The 23,688-nt window shown below is 46.5% G+C and overlaps 1 protein-coding gene across 2 annotated transcripts in view; it reads right to left on the minus strand.

The window, feature by feature from the left end:
• Positions 1 to 23,688, minus strand: part of ALPK2 (alpha kinase 2) — a 154,296-nt gene that overhangs the window by 40,173 nt on the left and 90,435 nt on the right. For both annotated transcript variants that reach the window (XM_058557213.1, XM_058557212.1), the window contains exon 5: positions 1,883 to 5,279. In XM_058557213.1, coding sequence (XP_058413196.1) covers positions 1,883 to 5,279 — 3,397 coding nt within the window. The remainder of the gene's footprint in view (positions 1 to 1,882; positions 5,280 to 23,688) is intronic.

Here is a 23,688-nt window from a genome sequence, read left to right on the forward strand (position 1 = left end):
AATATACCAAGTACTTATTGATGGCAAAACCCATTTCAGTTCCTTTGGCCCTACTTGGCTAGCTGGGCTAGGTATTCAGGTCCTTGGTCTCAAACTTGGTCCAGGGTCTTGACCACGCCCGCCTCCTCATCTGGGGCATATTTCCTCCAAGACCCTTCCAATACCATGTGGCAGTAGGCTTCCTGGGTGATTTGCAGATACCTAAATGTGCCTAAGGCAGCCAATCCCATCCACAACCCACTGTAAGGTCTCAACATAGAAAACTGGGGTATGGAGGGAAGGGCATGAAATGAGGGTCTTGGAGAGATAGGAAGTTGGCTTGGATGAGAGGCCTCAGGGCTTTGGAAAGGACCCCTGTTTGTGTGGGATAGAGGTAGAAATGCAGATGAAGGAGCTAAAAGGAGGCCTAGGAGTGTAGCTAGGTTTATCCTCTGTGTATATTCTGGCCAAGTGTGGAGGGAAAAGAAGAGAAGTCCCCTGGTGAACATAAAGCTTCAGCTATACAAAGCTTTGAATGTCAAAAAAAAAAAAAAAAAGGGTCACTCAGTGTTTTCTTTCTTTCAGGATCATCCAAGTCATGCCCTCTCCCCCTCCCCCCTACTCCTAACTCCTACCCCACCAGGCCACTGGGGCGAGAGCACCACCCTCCCGGAATATTGTGCGCCGGCCGTCGCTGCAGCCCTTCACGCCTGGGGAGGCTGTGCAGCAGCTGAGACCAAACCTTCTAACCGCAGGTGTTTCTCTGGCGAGTCCGTTTTCCCAGAGTCACTTGAATAACTATGGACAAGAATTCCAATTAGATTGTTTCCCTCTGGGCTGAAACCACTTCAGAGATCTTTTAAAACATTGCCTCATTCTCTTTAAATACGTTTTAAAGTCTATATACTAGAAACCTGGTTGGATACCTCCAGACGGTTCTGCAGGCAGTTTTGTATTTAACCCTTTCTGCACCAGGGGCTGAGGGCCCGTCTGATGTGGACCTGGAGGAATGAGCCCCAGCCCCGAAGTCTGAGGACTCGGTTTAAGGCCATAGCACTCTGCTCCAGCACACGTGGGCCACGTCACCTTGCTGCAATATTTTCTCTTCTGACTTCTATTAGATTTCATGGGAAGGGAAAGAAGAGCTCTGAAATAAAAGAGGCTAAAATTCAGGTTATGGGATGGAGTTTGAGGTTGAAGTGATTCCCCAGGCAAAGCAAAAGTGATGGAAGTTACAAGGGCTCTGCGTCTCAAGTGGTGTGAAACCTGGAACAGAGACCCCAGGGGACTTTAGACTCAAATAATGCGGAGGGTGAGTTGGAAAGAAATTTTATACTCAAATTTGGAAGACAACCCAATGTTCAATTAAGCCATTTTTAATGAAAATCAATGATTAAAGAGAAGACTCCCAAATTGTACCTAAATGTTTGTTTCTGTAAATCCTGCTTAGCATGTGGTCTATTTAATTACACTAATTAGCTACATTGATTAATGCTTCTGTTTATCTTTTAAAATATTTTTTAAAGGATAATTCAACAGAAAGGCATCTTAATCACGCCTCCATAATTAAACCTACCTACAGGCAGCCTATATCAGAGATTCTCCCCCCAGATCACCTGGGAACTTATTAGAAATGCAATTTCTTAAGCCCACATGTTGAATCAGAAACTCTGGGGCTGGAGCCCAGAAATCTGTGTTTTAACAAGTCCTCCAGGTGATTCTGAGGCTGCTCAAGTTTGAGAACCATGGACCTACATGCCAAGCCATTTGGTCACAGCCACAGCATCAACGCCTACCCAGTAGACACTCACCCTCATTGCAAAGCCCTTAGCAGGACACTGGAACTTGACATCTGGTCAGCAAACCCAAACTTCAACAATGATAGAAAGCAACAGAGCCTCACCTTTTCCTTCTCTTTTGCAAGGTGGCTTTTTTGGGTCTTTTTTTCCATCTGTGCATGATACCGATGTTTCCAGTTTAGGAGTCCTTTTAAGAAGGCTTGAGCTCTTTCTGACGTTTTCCTTCTCTTCCAATCTCAGTCTCAAGGCAGCCACCCTGGACAGGATTTTCTTCTTTACTCCCTCAGTTAAATGTCCACTTGCTGAGGTTTCTTGCTTCTTCTTGACCTCCTCTGACCCAGTCACTGCTGGGGGGGCCCCGGGGAATCTGGCAGTCTGGGCTGCCATGTGACTGGGCTTCTCTTCCCTTGACTTTCTCCCACGGCCCAGGGTGCAGCCCTGTTGACATGGGTCCTGCAGTCTCTTAGGAGCTTTCTCTGACGCACATTCTCCTGAAATGAACGCCAAAGTCACTGCTGGGGAGCCAGAGGCGCTTGTCGGTTTGGTTTCCCCAATTTGGGCCTCCTCCTTTTTAGGTTTCTCAATTTTGTGGCTTATTGAAAAGTTTGTGATGTTTCCTTCAGGAGATGAAGTAAAGGGCACCCAAGTAAGACCACTAGGAGAAGGCACATGATTCCCACACTCACTCTCAAGGGCTCTCCTTTCCTTTGAGTTGTAAAATGCATATTGATGGTTTCTGGGCTCAACTAAATCTTTCTCAGGGACGTCATGAACTTGACCTGTGGAGTTGTGAGTATCAACTCCAACTGATGCATGAGTCATTACTGCAAGACAGCTAGAAAGAGGTAAAGTGGGGAAAACAAATTCTGCTTTGTTGTTTTTACTTTGTTCAGCCTTCCCTAAGCCCCTCTCACTACCTTCTTGTATTTGGCTTCTGCTGCATCCACTTGGAATTGTTTCTCTACCTTTGTCAGGACACGGGGCTTGCAAAATGGCAGGCTGGACTTCCACTTTTGCTTTGTCATGGTGATTCTGTTTAGCTTCCCCTCTCTCCCTGTCTTCTTGGTTTTGGTTAATGCTGTTTTCTCTTGGAATGGTTTCCTCACTTTGCTGGGGGCATGGAACTTGCAAGACGGCTGGCTGGACTTTCACTCTCTGGCCCATGTTTCCATCATTCAATTTGCTCTCCTCCCTGATGACCCCCACTGTGGATTCAGAAGGCTCTGCTGTTTCAGCCGTGGCATACTCCATCACATCTGTTTCATCAATGGGATCTACAGAGGACTCTAGGATTTTCGGGTGGGTCAGAAACTGTTTAAAGAAGGCAGGGCGATCCATCCTGAGCTGGTTTTCCTCTTGGTTTTGACTCACATTGTTAACATTTTTCTTGCCTCCAGTTTTGGAAGCGTCTGATAGCAAATCTGTGACACATAATTCCCTTTCACCTACAGGGTCCACAGATGACTCCAGGAGTCTGGGTTGGCTCAAATACTGGGAAGAAAGACTACTCCAATGTGCATGACTGGCTGGTTCTTCACTTTCATGGATTCCTCTGTTATTAGCAAGGGCTGAGCTAGACCCAGCCCGAGGATGGTGGGCCGATGCTGCTATTTCAGATGGGTACAGTTCAGGCATGGTAACATCTGCCTTTAGAACATCAGATACAGCCCAGACCCTGTCAGCAATCATGGGAACAGCTTCCAACTTCTTGCACTCAGAATCTGTCAGTTGTCTTGGTGGCCAGACTTCTGAAAAGGAAGCCTCTAGAGTTATAATCTTCAGCTTGTGGCCTGCATCCCAAAGTCCTGGTCCACTCTCTTTAGATTCCTCCTGGAGGATATTAGAGAGAGGTGGAACATTGCTCAAAGCCTGAGTGTCATCTTCCACAGTGGCGTCAGCCGCCGCAGACATGCTAGTCCCCAGGCCTGAGCTCTGCCTTCTGTCTTCCCTGGAGTTTGCCGACAAGTGGCCTGAGGGCACTGGGTTTATTTCCCCTTGTGCAGCAGATGTCGTGGGCAAACTTTCTTGGAAACCATCTTCAGAAAGAGAACCCTGGTGGGGCAGGCTCTCCTGCTGGGCCCTCTGCGTTGTTTCACTTCTTTTTTCTTGGAAATTCTCTTCAAGGCTCCTATTGTCTGCTCTGTCCATGGTCCGGCCCATCTCTCCAGACTGGTTCACAATCTGAAGAGGGGAATTGCTACAGAAATCCTCTCCCTCTGGGAGTGGGGGAACGTGGATGTGGACTCCTGGTCCACCGGGGGTCATGCAAAGGAGCACTTTTGGAGCTTCGGTTGTGGAACCACTTAAAATATGACCCAACTGTACACTGGAAGGAAGTTGGAAAATTTTTTCATCTGGTTCCTGAAGTGACCTCTCCTCTGGGCCATCTGCATGGTTCTTCCCAGCAACTGAAACAGGGAGGTATTTGGCTGCGTGGACTTTGGTGGCAATGGTAACAGCTGATGTGTCCCCACTCCCCTTGGTCACCTGAAGACACTCAAGATTAGCAGTTAATGTGGTTGGCTTCTCCTGAGGAAACTTCACAATTGAACTATGACTAGCCGGTGTGTCTGCCGTGTGCAGGGCACTGGTACTGGGGCTCTCGTCACCTCCTTCTTTAAACCACACAAAAGAGTTGTTCTCAGAAGACAGAGGCTGTCTTTCCTCAAGCCCTCCTGAGATGCTGGGGCTCAGCCCCTCCTGGCCAGCCTGTCTCGTGGAGGTGGAATTCTCCACCTCACCTGGATTTCCCCCTGTGGCACCTCTTCCGGCTCTTTGTGAAATGTTCCAGGTGAAAGTACTGATAAAAAGAGGGGACATAGCTGAGTCTCTGTCCTTGCTACTTTCACACGTAGACTGTGGAGGCTCAGAACCTCGTGTTTGAAAAAGAACATCCAGCGTCTTGTCATCAGGAGAACATAAATCAGATACTTTGCTCTGACCTGCCAGCTCTAAGTGCATGGAGCAAATTTCTTGAGGCAAACATTTATCAGCTCCAACAGGAGAATCCATAGTATCACATGTTTCTTGGTCACCTGTTTCAAGACGCTCCCTCATACATGTTGCTTCTCTGTCCCTTGGCACACCGCACACAGTTTCCAGGGTGGGGGTGGTATTTGCCCGCTCAGGGGAAGCAACAGAGAGAACCTCAGGCTTCCCGGGGTCAGCTCTGCCCTCCTGGGGGAGATGGGCTGACAGCTCACAGGGGGACATATCTGCATTATTGGCTTTTGGGATGCTCAGCTCATGTCCTAGGTATTCCCAAGAATGCACAGGTGCGTTGTCTTCTCTGTCTTGGTTTTCTTGATGCTGTGGGCCTCGAGTACAGCTTTCTACCTCCACGTAGTGGGCCAAAGATGCATTTTCCTTGTGGATCCCTCCTAAGTTGGGGAAGGAATTTGTTGTGGTCCCAGTAAATGCAGATTCCTCCCCGGCAGGCTCTGAGAAAGCTGGCACCCGGCTGAGAGAGATTCTCTCCCTGATGGTTTCCTGAATTTGCACCTAGGAAGATGAAAAGTGATATTAATAGAATTGTTCCTGGGAGAGCCCTGGACAGGGCATAATTGCAGTCCCAAGAGTGTTAATCCTTGACGACTGAATTAATCGCCAAGAAGAGCAGCAGGAACGATTGAAATCTAAACCTGAATCCCCAAACTCTCCCTAGCTACTAGAGACTTCCTGGAGAAATGCAAATTTAAGCAACTGTATGTTCCAGAAGACCTTTGGTCAAATTCCCCGTTATAAGCCAAAAGCCTCCTGACAATCATTATTTAATGATTTTTTTTCTCTCTCTCAGCAAAAAAGATGGAGATAAATTGCATGTTAACTATTTTGATCAAGTAAGTCACACGAGCTTATGTGCATCTTTTCAGAAAGATAAACTTCACACAATCATAACGAATGAAATATGCAGTGCTTGTAAAGTAGCAATGAGCAATCTTTGTCCACCAAATATAACAGCTTGCTGGTTAATAAATGTTACTAAAGAACAGAGAGAAGCCTGTCCTTTGAACCTGCCTCTAATGAAGTAATGGGGTTATGATTGGCCATCAGCACTGCCAATCATTTCTGCCCTAGGAAGGTTATAAAATCTTGGAATGCCTCCTCCACTTTAAAACATATGCCCTGTGGCAGGCAAACCATGTCCACAAGAAGTAGGGGATTCAGGACTGCTTAGGTTTTTGGGAAGAGAGAGATAGAGACAAAAAGAGAGAGAAAGAGAGGGAGGGAGAGATGGAGGGAGGGAGGGAGGAAGGAAGGAAGGAAGGGAAGGAAGGAGGCAGAAAGGCAGGGAGGAAACCCACATTGTGAGGAGTGAACCCATCATGGTACTATCTGAATGTTCTGTGACATTGAATATTGTTCAAGGAAGCAGCAAACTCTTTGACTAAATTCTTATGTCTTGAAACTTTTATCTCATTGATTATTTCAATACATATGAAAATTATGCGCAGCCAGGGAGAAGGGAATTGCTGCTAATTTTTGGCAAGCACCTCCATCTTTGCCCTCAGGACTCTCGCTTTGGAGGAGCCCCACTCAAATGTGCAGCAATCAATGACTGGGCTTAAAGAGGGGAGGAGACAGAGTCTCTCTCCCAGCATCTGAAAAAGTGGAGCTGAACTGCCCCTGTGCACAGTGCAGCTCTGAGTTCTGAGGACCCTTTCCATAAATCACTGGTGAGAATCGGTCTTATTGCCCTGAGGTCAATCCCTTTACACACCGCCAGTGGGAAAGAGGACAACAGCGTCACCATCCCTCTTTCCACACAATCCCCAAGGCTGCTTGTGGCCATCAGTGATTCACCTCTCATTTTCTCCTTAAAGCTACCCTGATGTTCATTAACTTAGAATTTATTGGCATAAAAGTGCTAACTGAACAGGAAGAAATTTCCTGTGCTATAAACTCCATGAGGCTGAGACCATTTGCCAATTCCACAAATATTTATTGAATGCCTCCAATGGATGAGGGAGTCTCCCAGGTGATGGGGAGGCATCTGCAGGAAGTTCCAGTTCTGTGCTGTATTCGAGATCTGTCACAGTGGTCAGTGCGCAGCAGGTGCTCCATAAGCATGTGATGGAAGAATGAGTAAATGAATGAACCATGCATGCTTGACACAGCTCTACCCAACCTCACCCATTAAACCTCTACACTTGAAAGGGTTTGGACCTTCATCTGCTCCTGTCTTTGGGACAAATCTATTTTAAAACAGACTTTTAACCATAAATAAGGGCACTACTGGTTCACATGTTGGTGTTTCTAAAAACTAAAACGTATTTAGTCTCTTTCTATATCCCCCTTCCCCCCCATCATATTAAAATGGAAAAGGGAAAACAAGAAAGATAATTTCTGGGAAATAAGCAGCAAGATTTTTTAAAAGTGTTCAGGAGTTTAATATGCATATGGTTTCACCTCTATACCTGAACATCTATGACACACGTAGAGAATGTACTTTTCATTTGCTATTTTGGTTCAGATTTTTAATAATGAGCTCTCACTCAAATATACGGAGCTATTAAGCAGAGGCAGTGTGGGTGGCTTCCTGGCCATGATTTGAGATGTGTAGGGTGACTTTCCAACAAAAACACCACGACCCTCTCTTGAGCCTTCCTCCCCTGCCTGAATTTCCACTACGTATGTCAGTCCTTTATTTTAAGATCTTGCCATCATCACAACAGCATCAGTGCCAACAGACATTCATGGAGTAGCTGCCATGTGTAGCATTCTCTGCCAGGCACTGGACAATTTTTCCAAAGGACTCCAGTTAAAAGGCCACTGCTACTTACTGGGATGTTACCCACCCACTGCTGCTTACTACCATATACCCAGAGTAATAGGCTGATACCTAGGCGAGACAAACACCTGGAGAGGGTGAAACACAGGCCAAGTAAGCTTTGATTAGGGTGAATTTGGTCATTGGAATAGATCATCACAGCCATGGTATCAAGCCTTGATTGACAAAATAGTCATGTTCCTATTAAGATCTTTCCCTGTCTTGCTTTTAAAATAAAATCCTACTTTAAAATACCCGAGTGAGGCCCCATAGATAAAGAAATATGGCGAATCCTTGACTGTGTAAATTCGTCCACTTGACCAACATCTACTGAGCATCTGCTTTCTACCAGGTTCTGTTCTAAGCCCCGGCGAAGCATCAGTGAATATAACATGGACTGCTGGTCTTTGGGGCGTTATGTTCTAGCAACAAACTACACAATTGGTCCACCACTGATGTGAAATTTCATAAATTTGATTTTAACCAATGGGATTTTCTCAAAGTGGAGCCTTTAACAGCCCAGTCCACACTTGTTGAGGCTTCCAGCATCAGTTCCAGGGGCAGGCTCCTCGGGTTTCATTCAGAGGCCAACTCATGAGAAAGAGAAACCACAGACTCGTCCTTTCAAATGAGTCAGACCTTTCTTAGGAGAAGATCTCTTAGTTAAGTCATTATGAAAAAATGCTAGCACATGATTCTCCTGCTGCTCAGCTATTCTCATCATGGAGTAAGTGGCGAGACTCAGGTGGTTTTGTTACGTAGGAAAATTGGTCTTATTCAGGTGAAAAGAAGGAGGATTTGGGGTTCTGGGAGGAAGCCCAGGGTGGTATGGAGTTTGGACTCAGAGGACTGGCCACCCGAATTCAGCTCAATCCAATATTGCATGCATGACCCCAAGTAACTTCTTCGGCCTCTCTGACCCTCTGTCTCCTCTTCTAAGGCTAACCACATGCACGTCATCACCATGCTGTCAAGTGCCTGGCACTCACTGACATCAGTTTCCCTTGTTCTCTGTGAAAAGAAAGTAGTGGCTGAGGCAAAGAGAAAATTGAGCAACGCTGATGAGCAGAGTGGTGTGCTTTGGGCTTTACGTAGGGTTTCTCATTTGATTAGCAAAATAAATCTGAAATACTGATACAATCATCTCTTCTTTACTGATGAGGTGAATAGCCTGGGTCCAATCAGGAGATAGAAACCAAACAGCAGGTTCAATAAGGGAAGTTGAATATAAAGAATTGTTAACTGCAGTAGAAGAGTAACTGTTAGCTACAGGAAACTCTATGGTGCCCCAGGGTGAGGAAGGACAGCTTGGAAGGAGCTCAGACCAAGTTGATGAACGTGCAGTCAGGCCACCAGATAGCAGAGAAGTTTGCTGGTTTAGCCAGGCCAGAGCTGATCTAGAATTCTGGGCAAGCAATAGATCGCTCTTCCCAGCACAGGCAGGGAGCAGGCGGTCAGCACCCAGGGCACAGGCGTGCAGTGGGAGTCCGGGAACTGGCAGGGGCAGAGGCCAAGGCCTTCAGAGTGGGTGGGCTACACGATGGGGGTAGGGAGAGGGAATGACAGCCCTGTGTATTTGGGGCCACGGGTGGAGGGAGTCTGGATGTTGGTATAGGCTGAGGCGGGCCATGTACAACTCTGGTTTCTGAGTAGACAGGGCTGCAGGAAGGTTACTACTAGGCTAAGGCTACAAGGTCACAGATGGACCACGTTGTGGGCCCCGTGGCTGGGGCAGGATCTATGAGATGACCATAAACTCATGTCACCGACTCCCCATTGATGCTGAAAATGACAGGAATCCTCTTCCTCCTGCACTGTCTCGAGAAAGCTTCACATTGTGCTTACTTTAAAAGAGAAGTGATTGGGGCCAGCCCTGTGGGGTAGTGGTTAAAGTTCAGTGTGTTCCACTTCAGTGGCCCATGTTTGCACATTCGAATCCTGGCCATGGACCTACACCACTCGTCAGCCATGCTATGGCAGCAACCCATATATAAAATAGAGGAAGACTGCCACAGATATTAGCTCAGGGCTAATCTTCCTCAAGCAAAAAAAACAGGAGGATTGGCAATAGATGTTAGCTCAGGGCCTGTCTTCCTTAGCAAAAAAAAAAAGGAGAGAAATGACTAATGGAATTGTGTTATCACCGAGCATTATGGAAGGATGCATTCAGAGCTGAGAGACACTTTGGGTAGAAGACTATAATGGTCCTTATTACACGCAACATGACTTCTTATTTTATTTATTTTTTGTGAGGAAGATCAGCCCTGTGCTAACATCTGCCAATCCTCCTCTTTTTTTGCTGAGGAAGACTGGCCCTGGGCTAACAACCATGGCCATCTTCCTCCACTTTATATGGGACACCACCACAGCATGGCTTGCCAAGCAGTGCATCAGTGCACGCCCGGGATCCGAACCTGCGAACCCCGGGCTGCCGCAGTGGAGCGCGTGCACTTAACCACTTGCGCCACCGGGCCGGCCCCTGACCTCTTGTTTATTTGTCGGCTTCCTCATAAGCTCTAAGGGCAGGAACTCTGTGTTACTCATTTCTTATTTCCAGAACCTCAGCACATAGTAGAGGCTCAATTAACTTTGTTGAATGAATAAACATATGAATGATTACAAGGAGCAGAAAGGGTAAACTACATTTAGTAACACTTCCAGACCTGTTTTTGAAAGCAGCATGAAGCTTGAAAACTTATACTCTGCTTGCACAGCATTTTCCAACCCCATCTCCACTCAATATGCCTCTGATTCTACAAACACATTGTTTTCATTTGTTGGCCTTTCCAGAAATTCTGCCTCCTAAGAGTGTCTGCCATGGATCTCATGGAAAGGTGTGCTGTCTCTCCGTCCAGCCCATGATATTCAGGGTTATACTCCATCATTAATAAGAGTGACCTGGATGCCAGCAAAGTGCATGACACTAATTTGAGTCACTAACAATAGAAGGTGGTATGAGATAAGATCCCTCTTCTCAAATAGCTTATAATCCAGCTGAAGAGACAAGATGTACACAGGAAAGATAAATAACAATTCTTGACAACTTGTGCTAATGGCCAAATGGATGGAACTAAACCAACAGCACCGCTCCAAGAGAGGAAGGAAGGTCACCACTGGAGTCTCCTCTTCCACTCAATGGATGAGGTCTCTGCAGTGCAAAAACCAGAGGTTGCACTCAAGTTACACGTATTGATTCTTAGATAATTCTTGGACATTTCAGTGCAGTCTCAGGAACCTTCTCCACTGATTAGACCAGGCAGATGTAGTAGATCCTGTTGGCTGACTAACTCAACAGCATCCCAATCCCCTTCTCCCTTCCTACCTACAACTAAAGAGGGTGGAAACCCGCATACTTTCCCAGCCTCCTGCACAGCTAGATGGGGCCAAAGGGTCAGTTCTGGCTAATGAGATGCAAGGGGAATTCCACTAAGAGTCTTCTGGGGAAGCTCTGCTCCTTATATAGGGTACAGATATGGCAGGCACCTTGCCTACCCTCTTCCTTCTTCCCGTAAGGTAGACCAGATGCCTGGTGTTGCAGCTGTCACCTTCCAGTCATGAGGCAATTAGCACGAGACTGAAAAGTCAACACACTGTGGTTGGTGGAGGAGATAGAGAGAAATAACTTGAGAGCTTGCAGGCAACCTTGAGCCATTGGAACAACACTGATTCCTTCTATCTCCAGACTTCTTCTGAAGCAAACAAGAGGTCCTTATGTTTGAGGCCACTGTGAGTTGGTTATTCTGTTAAGTGCAGCTAGAAGCATTCCTAATGGATATAAGAGGAATATATATTGCTAAGGGATGAAGGCAAAGGCACGTGAGGTTCACCCTGGAGCCCTTCTGAAGGCGCTGGGCAGCTCTGGGGAGGGATTACTTTGAAGGACAGTGTCACAAAGGGCAAGGGGTGTGGCTCCTGGACAGCAAACTCAAGGGGCTGGTCAAAATGCCAAGAGATCAAAAGGGCCTGAGGAAAGGTGAACTTGAAATAGAGGGGGGGAGGGAGAATGGGGAAATGTGAGAAGATGGATCATAAAGGAGAGACCTCGGTTCTAAAGGCCAAATTCAACCACCCAGGGCTGGGAGAGTCAAGTCACTTAGCTCCTTCCTTCCACTGGGCAACACTTCCATCTGCCATCTGCCAACACGTCCTCCCATGGAATATTTTTCTTTCTCTAACTCCTGTTTTTTCTTTAATGATCTCTGAATGTTCTTTCCTCCTTATCTGGACTAGACATAAATAGCACCATGTCCTTCAACGGTTGTCTACACATCATCAATTTCCCCCTGTGGTTCCAGGAATCTTTAAATGGGACCGTCCCCACTCCCCAACCACCCTGGGCTGCTGTAGCCTCGCCCACGGTTAACCTTTCCTAAATATCTGCTGAGCCCTCACTGCAGGCACAGCGTCATACGGTCATTCGTCATTCGATAGATCAAATCCATACCACCTGGGGCTGTGAAACTGAAAATAGCCCGGTCCCCAGCCAAGGAAAGCTTAAAGGCAAACTAGAATATTTCAGGAACTTGAGTTTATTTTTAGGAGTTGCACGGTTGCCCAGAAAGGAGCTTCTTTTAAAGGCTTTGAATACTAAAATAACACATGAGAAAGTGGAGGACACTCATTTGAAATCCCCAATCCTGAAGCCTGATCCTGAACACTCTTATTTGAGCAGCTTCTTCACTCCATTCCCTCCTGGGAGACAAGACACCTTCAGCCAGCTGGTGTTACAATTCTGTCCTGATTTCTTGGGAAAGTCATAGAGTTTATAAAATACCAATCTGATCTCTTATTGGCAGAGGACTAGGTTTCCATGATGAATACCTTTCCCAGGGCTAAGGGGCTCTGTGCACTCAGCGGAATCTTTGCCTGGTAGCACGGTGTGAGTGAAAGAGCACTAGCCCATGAGTCAGGAGCCGTATGTGTTTATCAGTCATCTCGAGTAATGTACAGTAAGAAGTAGTAGTATTGCTAATAATAATCACTAAGCCCTATACAGCACTTAACACATTTACGTATGTTAATACAGTTAATGTTTGTAAAATGGCATAGAAATCTATGCCTGTGGGACTCTGGGTTGTGTAATGTTAGGGAGAAATATACCAGCTATTCCAACATACGTGAGGACCTCTTGGGGGTAAACTCCCAAGTACAATGTGTCGGAAAAGCAGCTATCTTCCTTTCCTGTGGGCATCTTTGTTTTCCTGCATCTGGGAATTTGCTGGGAGAGGAGAAGGAGAGACTTGATGTCCATAAATGCAACTGGGAAATATGCAAACGTAAGAAAAACGGAGTTGGGAAGGCCAGCGATTTTTCTTGAATTCCGCCAGGCATTTCTGAGTAGTCTCTGGGTTTTTTGCTGGGTCTTGAACAGAATGGACTTGGATAGGGGCGTGAAGGGAGAGTGGAGTACAGTGACGGAAAGACGAGTGGGCCTCAGAAAACCCAGGGTTTGGTCCTGGATCTGCAGCTACATGGGAAATGGCTTTGGAAAAGTCACCAGATCTCTCTGAGGCTGTTTCTTCCACAGTAAAATAAGAGGGTTGGAGAGGATCTCTTGGCCCCGATGGCTTTGGTGTTCTCTGACCTGCTGCCATGTAAACAAGACAAACATTGAAATGGGGCTTAAACCTCACCTTCCATTTGGAACCAGGTTTTTCTTTGACTCCTAGAGCTTCTAGATCTAATCCTCTCCATTAACTACGAGAGTTGTTAACAAAAAAGACACAGTGCATCACCATATGTAGACTGATCCAGTGGGGGCCTCAGAGAGGGCCAGGGAAGAGACAGTGGGCTGGAGAATGGGTCACCGTGGGGCACAGAATCCCTGGATTCCTAGCGGTAGTCATGCCTCCCTCATCGCTGCTTGTCCCTCCTCTGTGCAGTAAGTGCCTTGTCTTTTTGCTAGACTGCACTGTATCAGCATATGGGCCCTGAAGCCGATCCTGCAGAGTTCTGGAGGCTCACAGACCTAGTCCAAGCCAATGAAAATCAGCACAGCCACAGGACGGAAGACCAGTGGCTGTCAGCCCCCAACTTTGCTAATGCTTTTTGGGGTTGAAGAAAGTTATGGTTTCTTTTCCCCAGAAAATCCTGTTTTACCCACACAATTTTGTGTATAATTTCAGGAGCTTCCAGACGCCCTTGAGCCCATCGATCCCCTCTTTAGAGCCCACAGGGCCAAAGACTGAATCCCTGCTGTGGGTCGCGAGCTGGGGGTGAGTGGCGCGGTGTTTACTTCCCACAGACTGAAACTTCTCTGCAGATTTCAGACTGGATAACAAGGGGGAGAATACTAAACCTTAGTCAAGTTCTAGGAGAGTGTTTTCAAATCACTATCTTTCTTTAAAGTTTCTAGAATCTGTGAGCAAAATCAGAAGGAAGGTAGTGGCAATTACGGTACTGCACTGACAATAATATATTGTACAAAGCAAGTTCTTGTAAACTTTAGAAACAGGAAGTACTTGTCATGGTTACTACACTACTACTTTGCCTATTCAGCGTGGCTTCAAAGGGTACAGCAATGATGGTATTCAGCACTTGGAAAATCTGAATACACACATGAATATAGGCAGGTTGCCTATCCAGATGGCCATTACCAAAAGGGAGGAGAAAATGCAGGCTTGGGGCTTGAAGAGCCCCTAATACACCATATGTCTCTTGCATTAAATAGCAGGACAGCTATATGTCCTCAGATTTGGCTTCTAGTTAAGCAGAAAATATCCCCTTAGAGAGTACAGTTCTAGAAGAGTCTAGTTACCCAGTAGGCAATGTAGTTACCTGATTAGATTCAGAGACAGCTTCGTTGAGCAGGAGAAACAAAATTTCCTGGGATAGTGAGATCCGTGAGAGGGAGGACAGGGATAGTCTTGCTCAACTTGGAGCAAGGCACATAGTAGGTGCTCAAAAAATAGGTCAAGGGCCGGCCCCGTGGCTTAGCGGTTAAGTGCGCGTGCTCCACTACTGGCGGCCCGGGTTCGGATCCCGGGCGCGCACCGACGCACCGCTTCTCCGGCCACGCTGAGGTCGAGTCCCACATACAGCAACTAGGAGGATGTGCAACTATGACATACAACTATCTACTGGGGCTTTGGGGGAAAAAAAAAAGGAGGAGGATTGGCAATAGATGTTAGCTCAGAGCCAGTCTTCCTCAGCAAAAAGAGGGGGATTAGCATGGATGATAGGTCAGGGCTGATCTTCCTCAAAAAAAAAAAACAAAAGAAGGTCAAATGAGTGAACATCCATCCAATCTGTTTTTGGTCCAGTGTCCCTTTGCCAACATAGGCAGGAAGGTTTTGCCTCTTTGGTGTCTTGTTCTTTTCCCACTCTCTGTTGAGTTCTCTGTGGAGACATTGATCTCCTACCTGAAAAATTGCCTGAGGGTCCTGCGTTTTGGTTAATATGTTCTTTCTACTAAACTATAACTCTTCTTCATCATTAATAATTTGGTGCTTGGTTGGCCTCAGTCTTCTTTAGATCCAAACTGAAGCCATCTGTTCTCTTTTGAGTAGAGAGAGAGAAGCATCTCTTATTTTAACCACGAACATTTGAGTTTCCAGACATATACTACCCAGAAGACATCAGCATAATTGTACTAGTGGGCACCACTAAGTGGTGGGCGCCACTGAAGGTGGGGATGTCCAACTGACCGTGGGCACAGAGTTGTAAAATTACAATGTGCAACTGAAGGGTTAAGTTTAAAACATCTGTCTTTTGAAGATGAAGGGAATCAAAGGCAGGATGGGGAGTGGGGAGGAGCATGGTGCAGATTACACTAGAAATTTAGGGACTTTTTTTGACGGATTCATCAAAATCAACTTTCCCCTTGTAGATGGAAGGAAAAAGAACAATTCACAAAGAAGCTTTTGAGAAGCTGAAGTTGTAGGGGGAATGCTTTGAGAACCAAGGAAGAAAGAAAACGTCTGGGATTTACATGCAGTGATTTGAGCTGGGAAAGCAAAAAACATGCTGAGCTGATATTTGCACTTACAGTAGTTTGAAAATTCACACCTACTACTTCTCATATGCATGAGTAAATGCAACCTCTTTATTTTTTCTCTGGTACTGCTCTTGTCTTCCTCATGAGCTCCCAATCATATGTAAGTGTTTGGAGGATGTGTGGAGAATAAGTTTCTCTCTGACTAAGCCTGCCTCTGATCCAACAAGTGGAACAGTCCTTTAGGGAAGGCTCAGGCCATTAGTTCTGCCCACCTGCTCTGTAAACTGGTGGCTGAACTGCCCACACTGGTAGACGGGGGTGAGGGGTTGAAGTCAGGATGTATGAGCCCCTCTCGGCCCTGACTATCGCTGTCAGCATTTTGTCCCAGTATCTCCTAGGGGATGTTGGGTCCCCTTGTCGACACTCACACACACTCCTGGTTTCTGATTGTACAGAGATAAGACTCTCTGATCTAATAAAAAGAAAGGAATTCAGAAAACTCCTCTCTCAACAAAGCTGGACTTTAAAGATTATTGTCCTTAAACAAAAACAAACACTGTTTCTTTTCCTCCATTTGCTTTCCTCAGTACAACCCTAATCACCATCTCCGCCTCACCCCCAAGGCCATCCCAGTGTCCCCAGCTGCTTTGGACGAAGGTCCTGGAGGCAGAAATGGAAAAAAAATTTTTTTTTCTGACAATTCCCTGTACACACCATTGGCAACTGTATTAGCTTCCTAGGGCTGCAGAAACAAAGTACCACAAACTGGGTGACTTAAAACAACGCATTTATTCTCTCAGTTCTGGAGGTCAGAAGTCTGAAATTAAGGTATCCTCAGGGCCATGCTTCCTCTGAAAGCTCTAGGAAAGAATCCTTCCTTGTCTTCTCCAGCTTCTGGTGGCTTCTGCAATCCTTGTCATTCCTTGGCAAGATGAATCCCTCCAATCTCTGCTTCTGTCTTCACATGGCCATATTCCTTCCATGTGAGTCTCTTTGTCCTCTCCTCTTCTTATAAGGACACCGGTCAGTGGATTTAGGGTCCACCCTAATCCAGGATGACCTCATCTTAACTAATTACATCTGCAAAGACACTAGTTCCAAATAAGGTCACATTCTGAGGTTCTGGGTAGACATAAATTTGGAGTGACACTATTCAACCCACTACAGCAACCCATTCTTTTCCCAGTCTGTCCTACTGGCCCTGCCTCCTCATAGTCTCCACTTTGCCATCAAACCTCAACAGTGAAGCTTTGTCACTTGACTCCGTGGTGTGGACTTGAGAACAGAGAGGTTTAGGATGATATTCTAGCAGCAGAACAATTACACGGAGGCTGGCTCTCTTCTGGAGGTTACGTTTGTTTCTGGGGCAAGCAAGGTCTGTGGGGAGAGTGGAATTCAGCACAACCAAGAATCTATCCTTTGTCATTGTCCTGCTCTTACGAAGGCTGGCATCCTGGAGCCCAACCCTCCAGACCCTGTAATCAACATCAGCCACTTCAGAACATTCTTACAAAGACCAGCCCATGCCTGAGCTGCATGTCCTCCCATCTGCTGATGGAGAGGCAGTGACTGGGGAGTTCCTTATATTTGTTGTCAGATTTAGACCCTGAACTAGAAATGTAAAAGATGAAGGGGTAAACGGTTCTCATGATGGTTATTTTCCTACCCAACACCCTCAGTTTGATGGTAAATGTGAAAGCACTTGTTTTTAAACCATCACTTTTCAAAAAAAAAGCCCGAAATCTCAAGGCAGTATCAAAATACCTGTGCTGACTCAGAAAGATAATTTTTCAAGTATCAGCAGAAAGGGGAACTTACAGAATTTGCAATTTTACCTCCTGCCCTGCCCCTACCCCCCCTCAGCTCTGCAAATGCGGTGGAGGCAGTAAATGGGGGGGGCGGGGTAGGATTTTTCATGTTTCTCTCTTGCCTCTTTAACTAGATTTAATTCAGTTCGACAAATAATATTGACAGGCACTGTGTTTGTTCTGGGCCCTCACAGATGAATCAAACCCAGCATCTGTCTCCACGTAGCTCAGAGAGTAACAGCCTAGCTGGGCCAACAAACAGTTATAATGTACAGTAAATGCTAGCAGAGGTGGGAATAGAACATTATGGGAGAAATTCATTCTCCTTCAGGGAGAGGAGAAGGGCTATCAGGGCTATCCAGAATCCATTTATTTGCTGCCTATGCATTTACATTTATGAATTCCTTTATTCATTTTTTTGACAAATACTTGTTGAAAGCTCTCTACGTGCCAGGCCTCATCCTAGCTGCTGGGGAAAGAACATCACCAACCACAGACTCTGTCTTCGTGGAACTTACGTTCTATGTAACAAGGTAGATAAGGTCCAGGAGGTCAGCAAATGTTCTATGAGGAAAGAAGGTGGAGGAAACAGCATGAATAAAGGCACTGGGGCAGGGAAGTGCCCAGGTATCCAGAAGACTAGGATGTGGGGTGCATGGAAAGGGAAGGGTGGGAGCAGGGAGACAAAGTGGAAAGAGGCTACAGCCTGGTTATGGAGAGCCTTGCATGCTGTGCGTAATATTCAGATTTACTCCTGTAGCAAGAGGGTCCACCAAGGTTTAACAGGAGCTGAGCAAGTGTGGTTGCCATTGTTTTAAACAAGAGGAGGACATTTCTAGACTTAGGTTTCAGGAAGACTGTTGCAGTAGCATGTGAAGAGAGTCTTAGAAGAGGGAGACACTGGCGCAAGGAATCTAGAAAGAAACTTGTTGCAATGGTCTAGATAAAATTATGAAGCCTAGGCTACAGTGGTGGCTGAAGAGATAGTGTTGTGGGTTGAATCCCTCAAAAAGATATGTTCAAGTCCTAACCCCTGGCACCTGTGCACATGACCTTATTGGAAAATAGAGTGTTTGCAGATGTAATCAAGTTGAGATATCACACTGGATTAGAGTGGGCCTAACCCAGCGACTGGTGTCTTTATAAGAAGAGGGAAATCTGGACACAGAGACACACAGGGAGAACACATGTGACCATAGAGGCAGAGATTGGAGTGATGCAGCTACAAGGATTCCTGGCAACCACCAGAGGCTAGGAGAGAGGCACGGAACGGCTTCTCCTTCAGAGCCTCCAGAAGGAACTAGCCTTGCCAACCCCTTGATTTCAGATTTCAGACCTTTAGAACTGTGAGAGAATAAATTTCTGTTGTTTTAAGCCACCAGTGTGATAATTCGTTATGGCACCCCTCGGAAACCAATAAAGAGAGGAAGATTCCAACTCAGGAAACACTGTAGAGGGAGAATGGACAGGACGTGGGGACTCGTTAGACACAGGCGTTGAAGAGGAGGAGTGCATCAAGGACCATTCTCGGGTTTCCAGCTCAGGGAATTTCACTATAAGCTCTTTGAGGGATTGAGACACCTGCTGGCTATAACACTTGATACAGTAAGTAGGTGCTTAATAAACATGAGTTAGCTCAGCTATCATCTTTGGGCTGTAACAGAGCTACTGTACAACTTAGTTATTTATATTGAGGTTCTGTAGGAGGATCTGGGGGAAAGGTGAAGGCAGTGTGCCCAGGCCTGCCGGAAGGTGCAGATGGGTTCAGCATCGTGAGAGCAGATGTCTGCTGCTCCTGTCTCTGACTGCAGGGGCCTGGGGAGGAACACTAGACACCATGGTGGAGGGGAGTGTGATGGGTGCTGCAGTTCATTTCTCTCCGTCACCACAGGCCACATCCTGAACGCTGCTCCTCCAGCCCTGATCATAAGATGGACTGCACAATCTGAGTACAACAGCCTGGAGGTGCTCCTGCTCCCACCGGATGTGCGACCCCCTTCCCCAGCAGCCTGCCAAGTCTCCCCAGCCTCTGCTTCTCTTGAGGACCCTGGGGTCCTCAGGATGAGTGTCTCTGACACCTCCGACCCTTTGATCAGTCACGGGCTAAGAGGCTTCTCTGCCCCCCTTTTGCCCAGAGGTGTGGCGACTTGAAAGATATGGCCAGGAGGTTTTAACTAGGCTAGTCCATGCCCCATGGGTGGAACATCAGCTCAACATGCAAGTTGCAGAGCCTGCAGGGTGCAGTCTTAGCATCCGTCACATTAAAATGACAGGAACTCTGAAGTACCCCAGAAAACCGGAGATCTGACTGATCCGAGCCTTTTTGCAGAGAAGATATTCAAAATCTAGGAAGGGGGATGACATCTGAGGGGCCCCAGGAGAAGCTGGCTGCTAGTTTCCCTCTGTTTCTTCTGCAGTTGTTCTTGCCCTTGCCCCTCTTGATGAAGGTAACTGAGAACAGAAACTGGGGCGTAAGGGAGCAGCCTGGGGCGTGAATGCAGTTTGCTCAGGCTTGGGGCGAATACTACCTGCTGCTTTGACCTTTGGCTTTCCCTAAGTTCATATCCGTCAATATCTTTCCAAGCTATTCATCTGAGCTTCTGGGTCCTCTGAAAAGCAAAGCACAGCAACAATTTTGAAGGCCAAGTTCGGACATGGAATTAGCATATTCAGCAGCTCAAAACTTCCCTGCCCTCCTTCAGTCTTTGCGCTGCCCACTCCAATCCCCACGAGTCCTCCTGAGAACAAGAGAGCGATGGTGGAACCACCTCTCAGAAATTTGAGATGGAGAGAGGAAGGGTCATAGTGAGACCCTGAAGGGGGTGTGACACATCTCACTCTCCTTTCCGTCACCCTGTTGTTGAAGGAATATTACTCCACGGCTGCTTTTCTCCTTCTATTTCCTTCTTGCTCTGTCTCCAGTCAAGTGGAGGGAGAGGTTGTTCCTCACTGCCTCGGGAGGGATGTGGAAGAGTGAAAAACAGCACCGCCCTGCCTTCTAGACTCTCAGCTCCTGGGCATCAAAATGTCTAAAATCTTAGGGGAATTTAGAGGAATTTCAGAACAGTTAGAAGATTCAGAGAGACCCGACACCCCTCCTAAAGTAGCACCCCCTTCACTCCCGACCCTGTTTTGTCTGTCTCTCCAGCACCCATCTCTATTGATGTCATAGGCACGGCTGTTGGTTTGTCATCTGTCTCCCCTATAGAAGGTAATTGCCCAGAGGCTGGGACTTTGCTTTGCTCACTGTTGTGTCCCCGGCACATGGAAAGGGGTCTAACACACAGTGAGTGTTCAATCAATATTTGTTGGATGAACAAAGGACATGGAAAGAGTATTTTGACCAGAGGCTGACTTCCCCTGGTGAGAGAGAGGTCTGCTGGTCTGGGAGTGAAGGCAGGAAGGAGGGACCTCAGGTGTCTCTGCTCCCAGTGTCCAGGACAGTGCTGCTGCCAGAGAGGAGGCAAGAGCCCTGGGGCACATAGCTATGTGGCACCCTGCAAGACGGGCCATCAGGTCCCTAGTGTGGCATTGAAAGAGCAGGAGTCACCAGATCTGAGGCCACATGGGCCAGGGTAATGGCCACCTCTTAGCAGTGACCCAGGTGGACCAACAGCACCAGGACAGTGAGTGGGCAGATGCCACAACCCTGCAGAACAGGGCAAGAGGACCTCCAAAGACTCAGGTGAACGTTTCCTACAGTCTGCAAATGTATTGCTCAAAATAGTAGAGTTATAGAAATATTTCTTATACCCAAGTGTTAAGCTGGGCTTTATTCCAGCCGTCTCTGTTTGTGAAGACCCCAGGTTTTGTTGTGCACACATGCCATATCCCTTCTGTTAGTGATATGAAGAGTGGTCAGAGGGACACAGTAAGGACCATGTGGTTATTGTATATATGTACAAATTTTGGACTAGTAGTCTGGGGGGGTGCTGGTTGGAGGTGTCCAAAGGTATTTTGAACAGAGCAGGAATAGTCTGTTATGTGCCAGGCACTTGGCTGGGTTTCTTCCCACTCCTTAGGCCAGTGATAAGTCGCCCTGACCCCAGGCTCTGGCCTCAGCCTTCCTAATATTATCATCTATACCCACCATGTTCCACCCAACTGGACCTTGCCTTCCGCTAATATGTCCCCTTGAGCCAATTAATATTCTAATATGGGCACTTTAATTATGGCTAATTACACTGGAAGCTTATATGTTTGGTAAAAACTGGTTATGTCAGAGCCTCTTGTTGTAAACTCTTCTTAGCAAGTAGATTCACTCACTATATGGATTTGGAAGCAATTAATTTGCATTGCTTTAAAATATATGTTAAAATTCACTTTGTCGTGAGAACAGCAATTGGCTTAGATTAGTGGGATAGCATTGAGGTTCGAATCACATCTGAGTACCCACAATGGCTGAGTCCAACCATTTTTTGATTAATATCATTATTTTCTCTCTTTGCTAATGTGTGTTGTCACAAACGAGCAAAGATAAACACCGTGGAATTCAGACCCATGCCACGTGGTCTGAGGGAAGGAATTCTCACATATGACTCTGAGAAGCACCATTTTTACCCATATTATCTACTCATTAGAATTGTTCCTACAGAGTCTACCAGCTCTGGACAAGTTCTCAACGATCAGGTGGCAAATGTATCAATTACCATCTGACGGCAAGTTGCAGGCCAGCCTTGCTGTGTACATTCCCAGAGACGGGAAGCGTATGGCTGGAGCCTAAAGAATCTTCACCATTTCAGAAATGATGCTGAATGCCCAATTTGGAGGAAAATATCTGATCCCCTTGCCCTGAGAACTGGTCTGATACTGGCCCAGCTATCAGTGTACGGTTCTAACTACGAAGGCCATGGGGGCTTATTTTTTTAAAACTATTTTTTTAAAGTATTCATTAATTTACTTGAATAGGTAATACACACACACACACACACACACACACACACACACAGGGTACAAAATTCGCAAGGAATACAGTGAAAGCTTATAGAGTGACAAATAAGTATCCCTCCTACCCCCACTACCCAGTCACTCAGTCCTCTTCCCCAAAGGCAATCACAGTTATCAGAGTTTATTTTGGTTCTAAAGAGAGTTAAGGAACTCAGACCTAAAATGGAATTAGGAAACTATGTAACATCACGGTTAGGGCCAAGGGCCTGGAGTCAGGCAGACTCTGTTCAAAGCCAGGCTACACCACCTCCTGACCCAGAGCCCGGACAGCAACAGGATTTATCTCACTGGGTTGTTGAGATAATTAAATGAGCGAACTCAGTGAAGTCTTAGCACAGTCCCTGGCACATGTTTACACTGGATAAATGCCAGCTATTATTAGCTATTGGGTAATTACACGTAGTGGAGGAGGGTGGAAGGGCAGGGTGGGGCATATTGAACACTTTCTGGGGAAAGCCTTAAACCCTTGCTGCTCAAAGCGTCGTCACTAGAAATCCCTGGGAGTTTGTTAGAAATGCAGGATCCCAGGCCCCTCCCCAGACCTGCTGAATCAGAAGCTGCATTCTGACAAGCTCTCCAGGTGACCTGCATATACTTGAGAGTGTGGGAAGCACTCTCCTACAGCAGTCCAGGAATCCTTGAGGAAATGGGCTGTAGATTCCCCACCTCCGGGCAGATGGTGATGCTGTTTCTTTGCCCTCACACGTGAGCCCTTGGACTTCTCATGATGAAAACTCATGAGAAAGACACTTTTAAAGGAAAAGCCATTCCCCTCCCACTCTCCAGCTTTCTAGTCCACATCTGATTTTCCAAGCCCAATAACCTATGACCTCCAAGACAATGACGTGCCCTCTTTCGTCCTGTAGCTTGACCATAACCCAATAGATGTCTTGGGGGCAGGGTGGCATGCTGTTTTTAAAGTGATACAAGAGACACAGTGGAGCCTGCCCCACAAGCAGCAGGGCTGCCAGGATGCCCACTGGGACGCTAAGGCCCTGGCAGTGGGGGGCTGCCTTTGTTAGAGCTTGTCATTAGAAATAAGGTCTGTGTGGGGTGAGGACTGGGAGGCTGGAGGGGCTCACGGGGTGACAAGTGCTGCTGTTAGCCACTGTTTCAAACTGGTAGACCTTGGCTAGGAATATATGGCATACAGGAAGCAACTCTTTCCTTTAAAATAGAATTACATACTATAATGGTAGATACATGTCATTTTACATTTGTCAAAACCCATAGAATGTACAACACCAAGAGTGAACCCTAATGCAAGCTACAGACTCCAGGTGATAATGATGTGTCTGTGTAGGTTCATCAATTGTAACAAATGCACCACTTGCATATGTGGGGGCAGAGGGTATGGGAATTTTCTGTACTTTCCCTCAATTTTGCTATGAACCTAAAACGCCTCTAAAAAAGAAAGTCTACTTTTAAAAAAAGAGAGAGAAAAAATTA

The sequence above is a fragment of the Diceros bicornis genome, chromosome 16, assembly GCF_020826845.1.
Source record: "Diceros bicornis minor isolate mBicDic1 chromosome 16, mDicBic1.mat.cur, whole genome shotgun sequence".
Classification (NCBI taxonomy): Eukaryota; Metazoa; Chordata; class Mammalia; order Perissodactyla; family Rhinocerotidae; genus Diceros; species Diceros bicornis.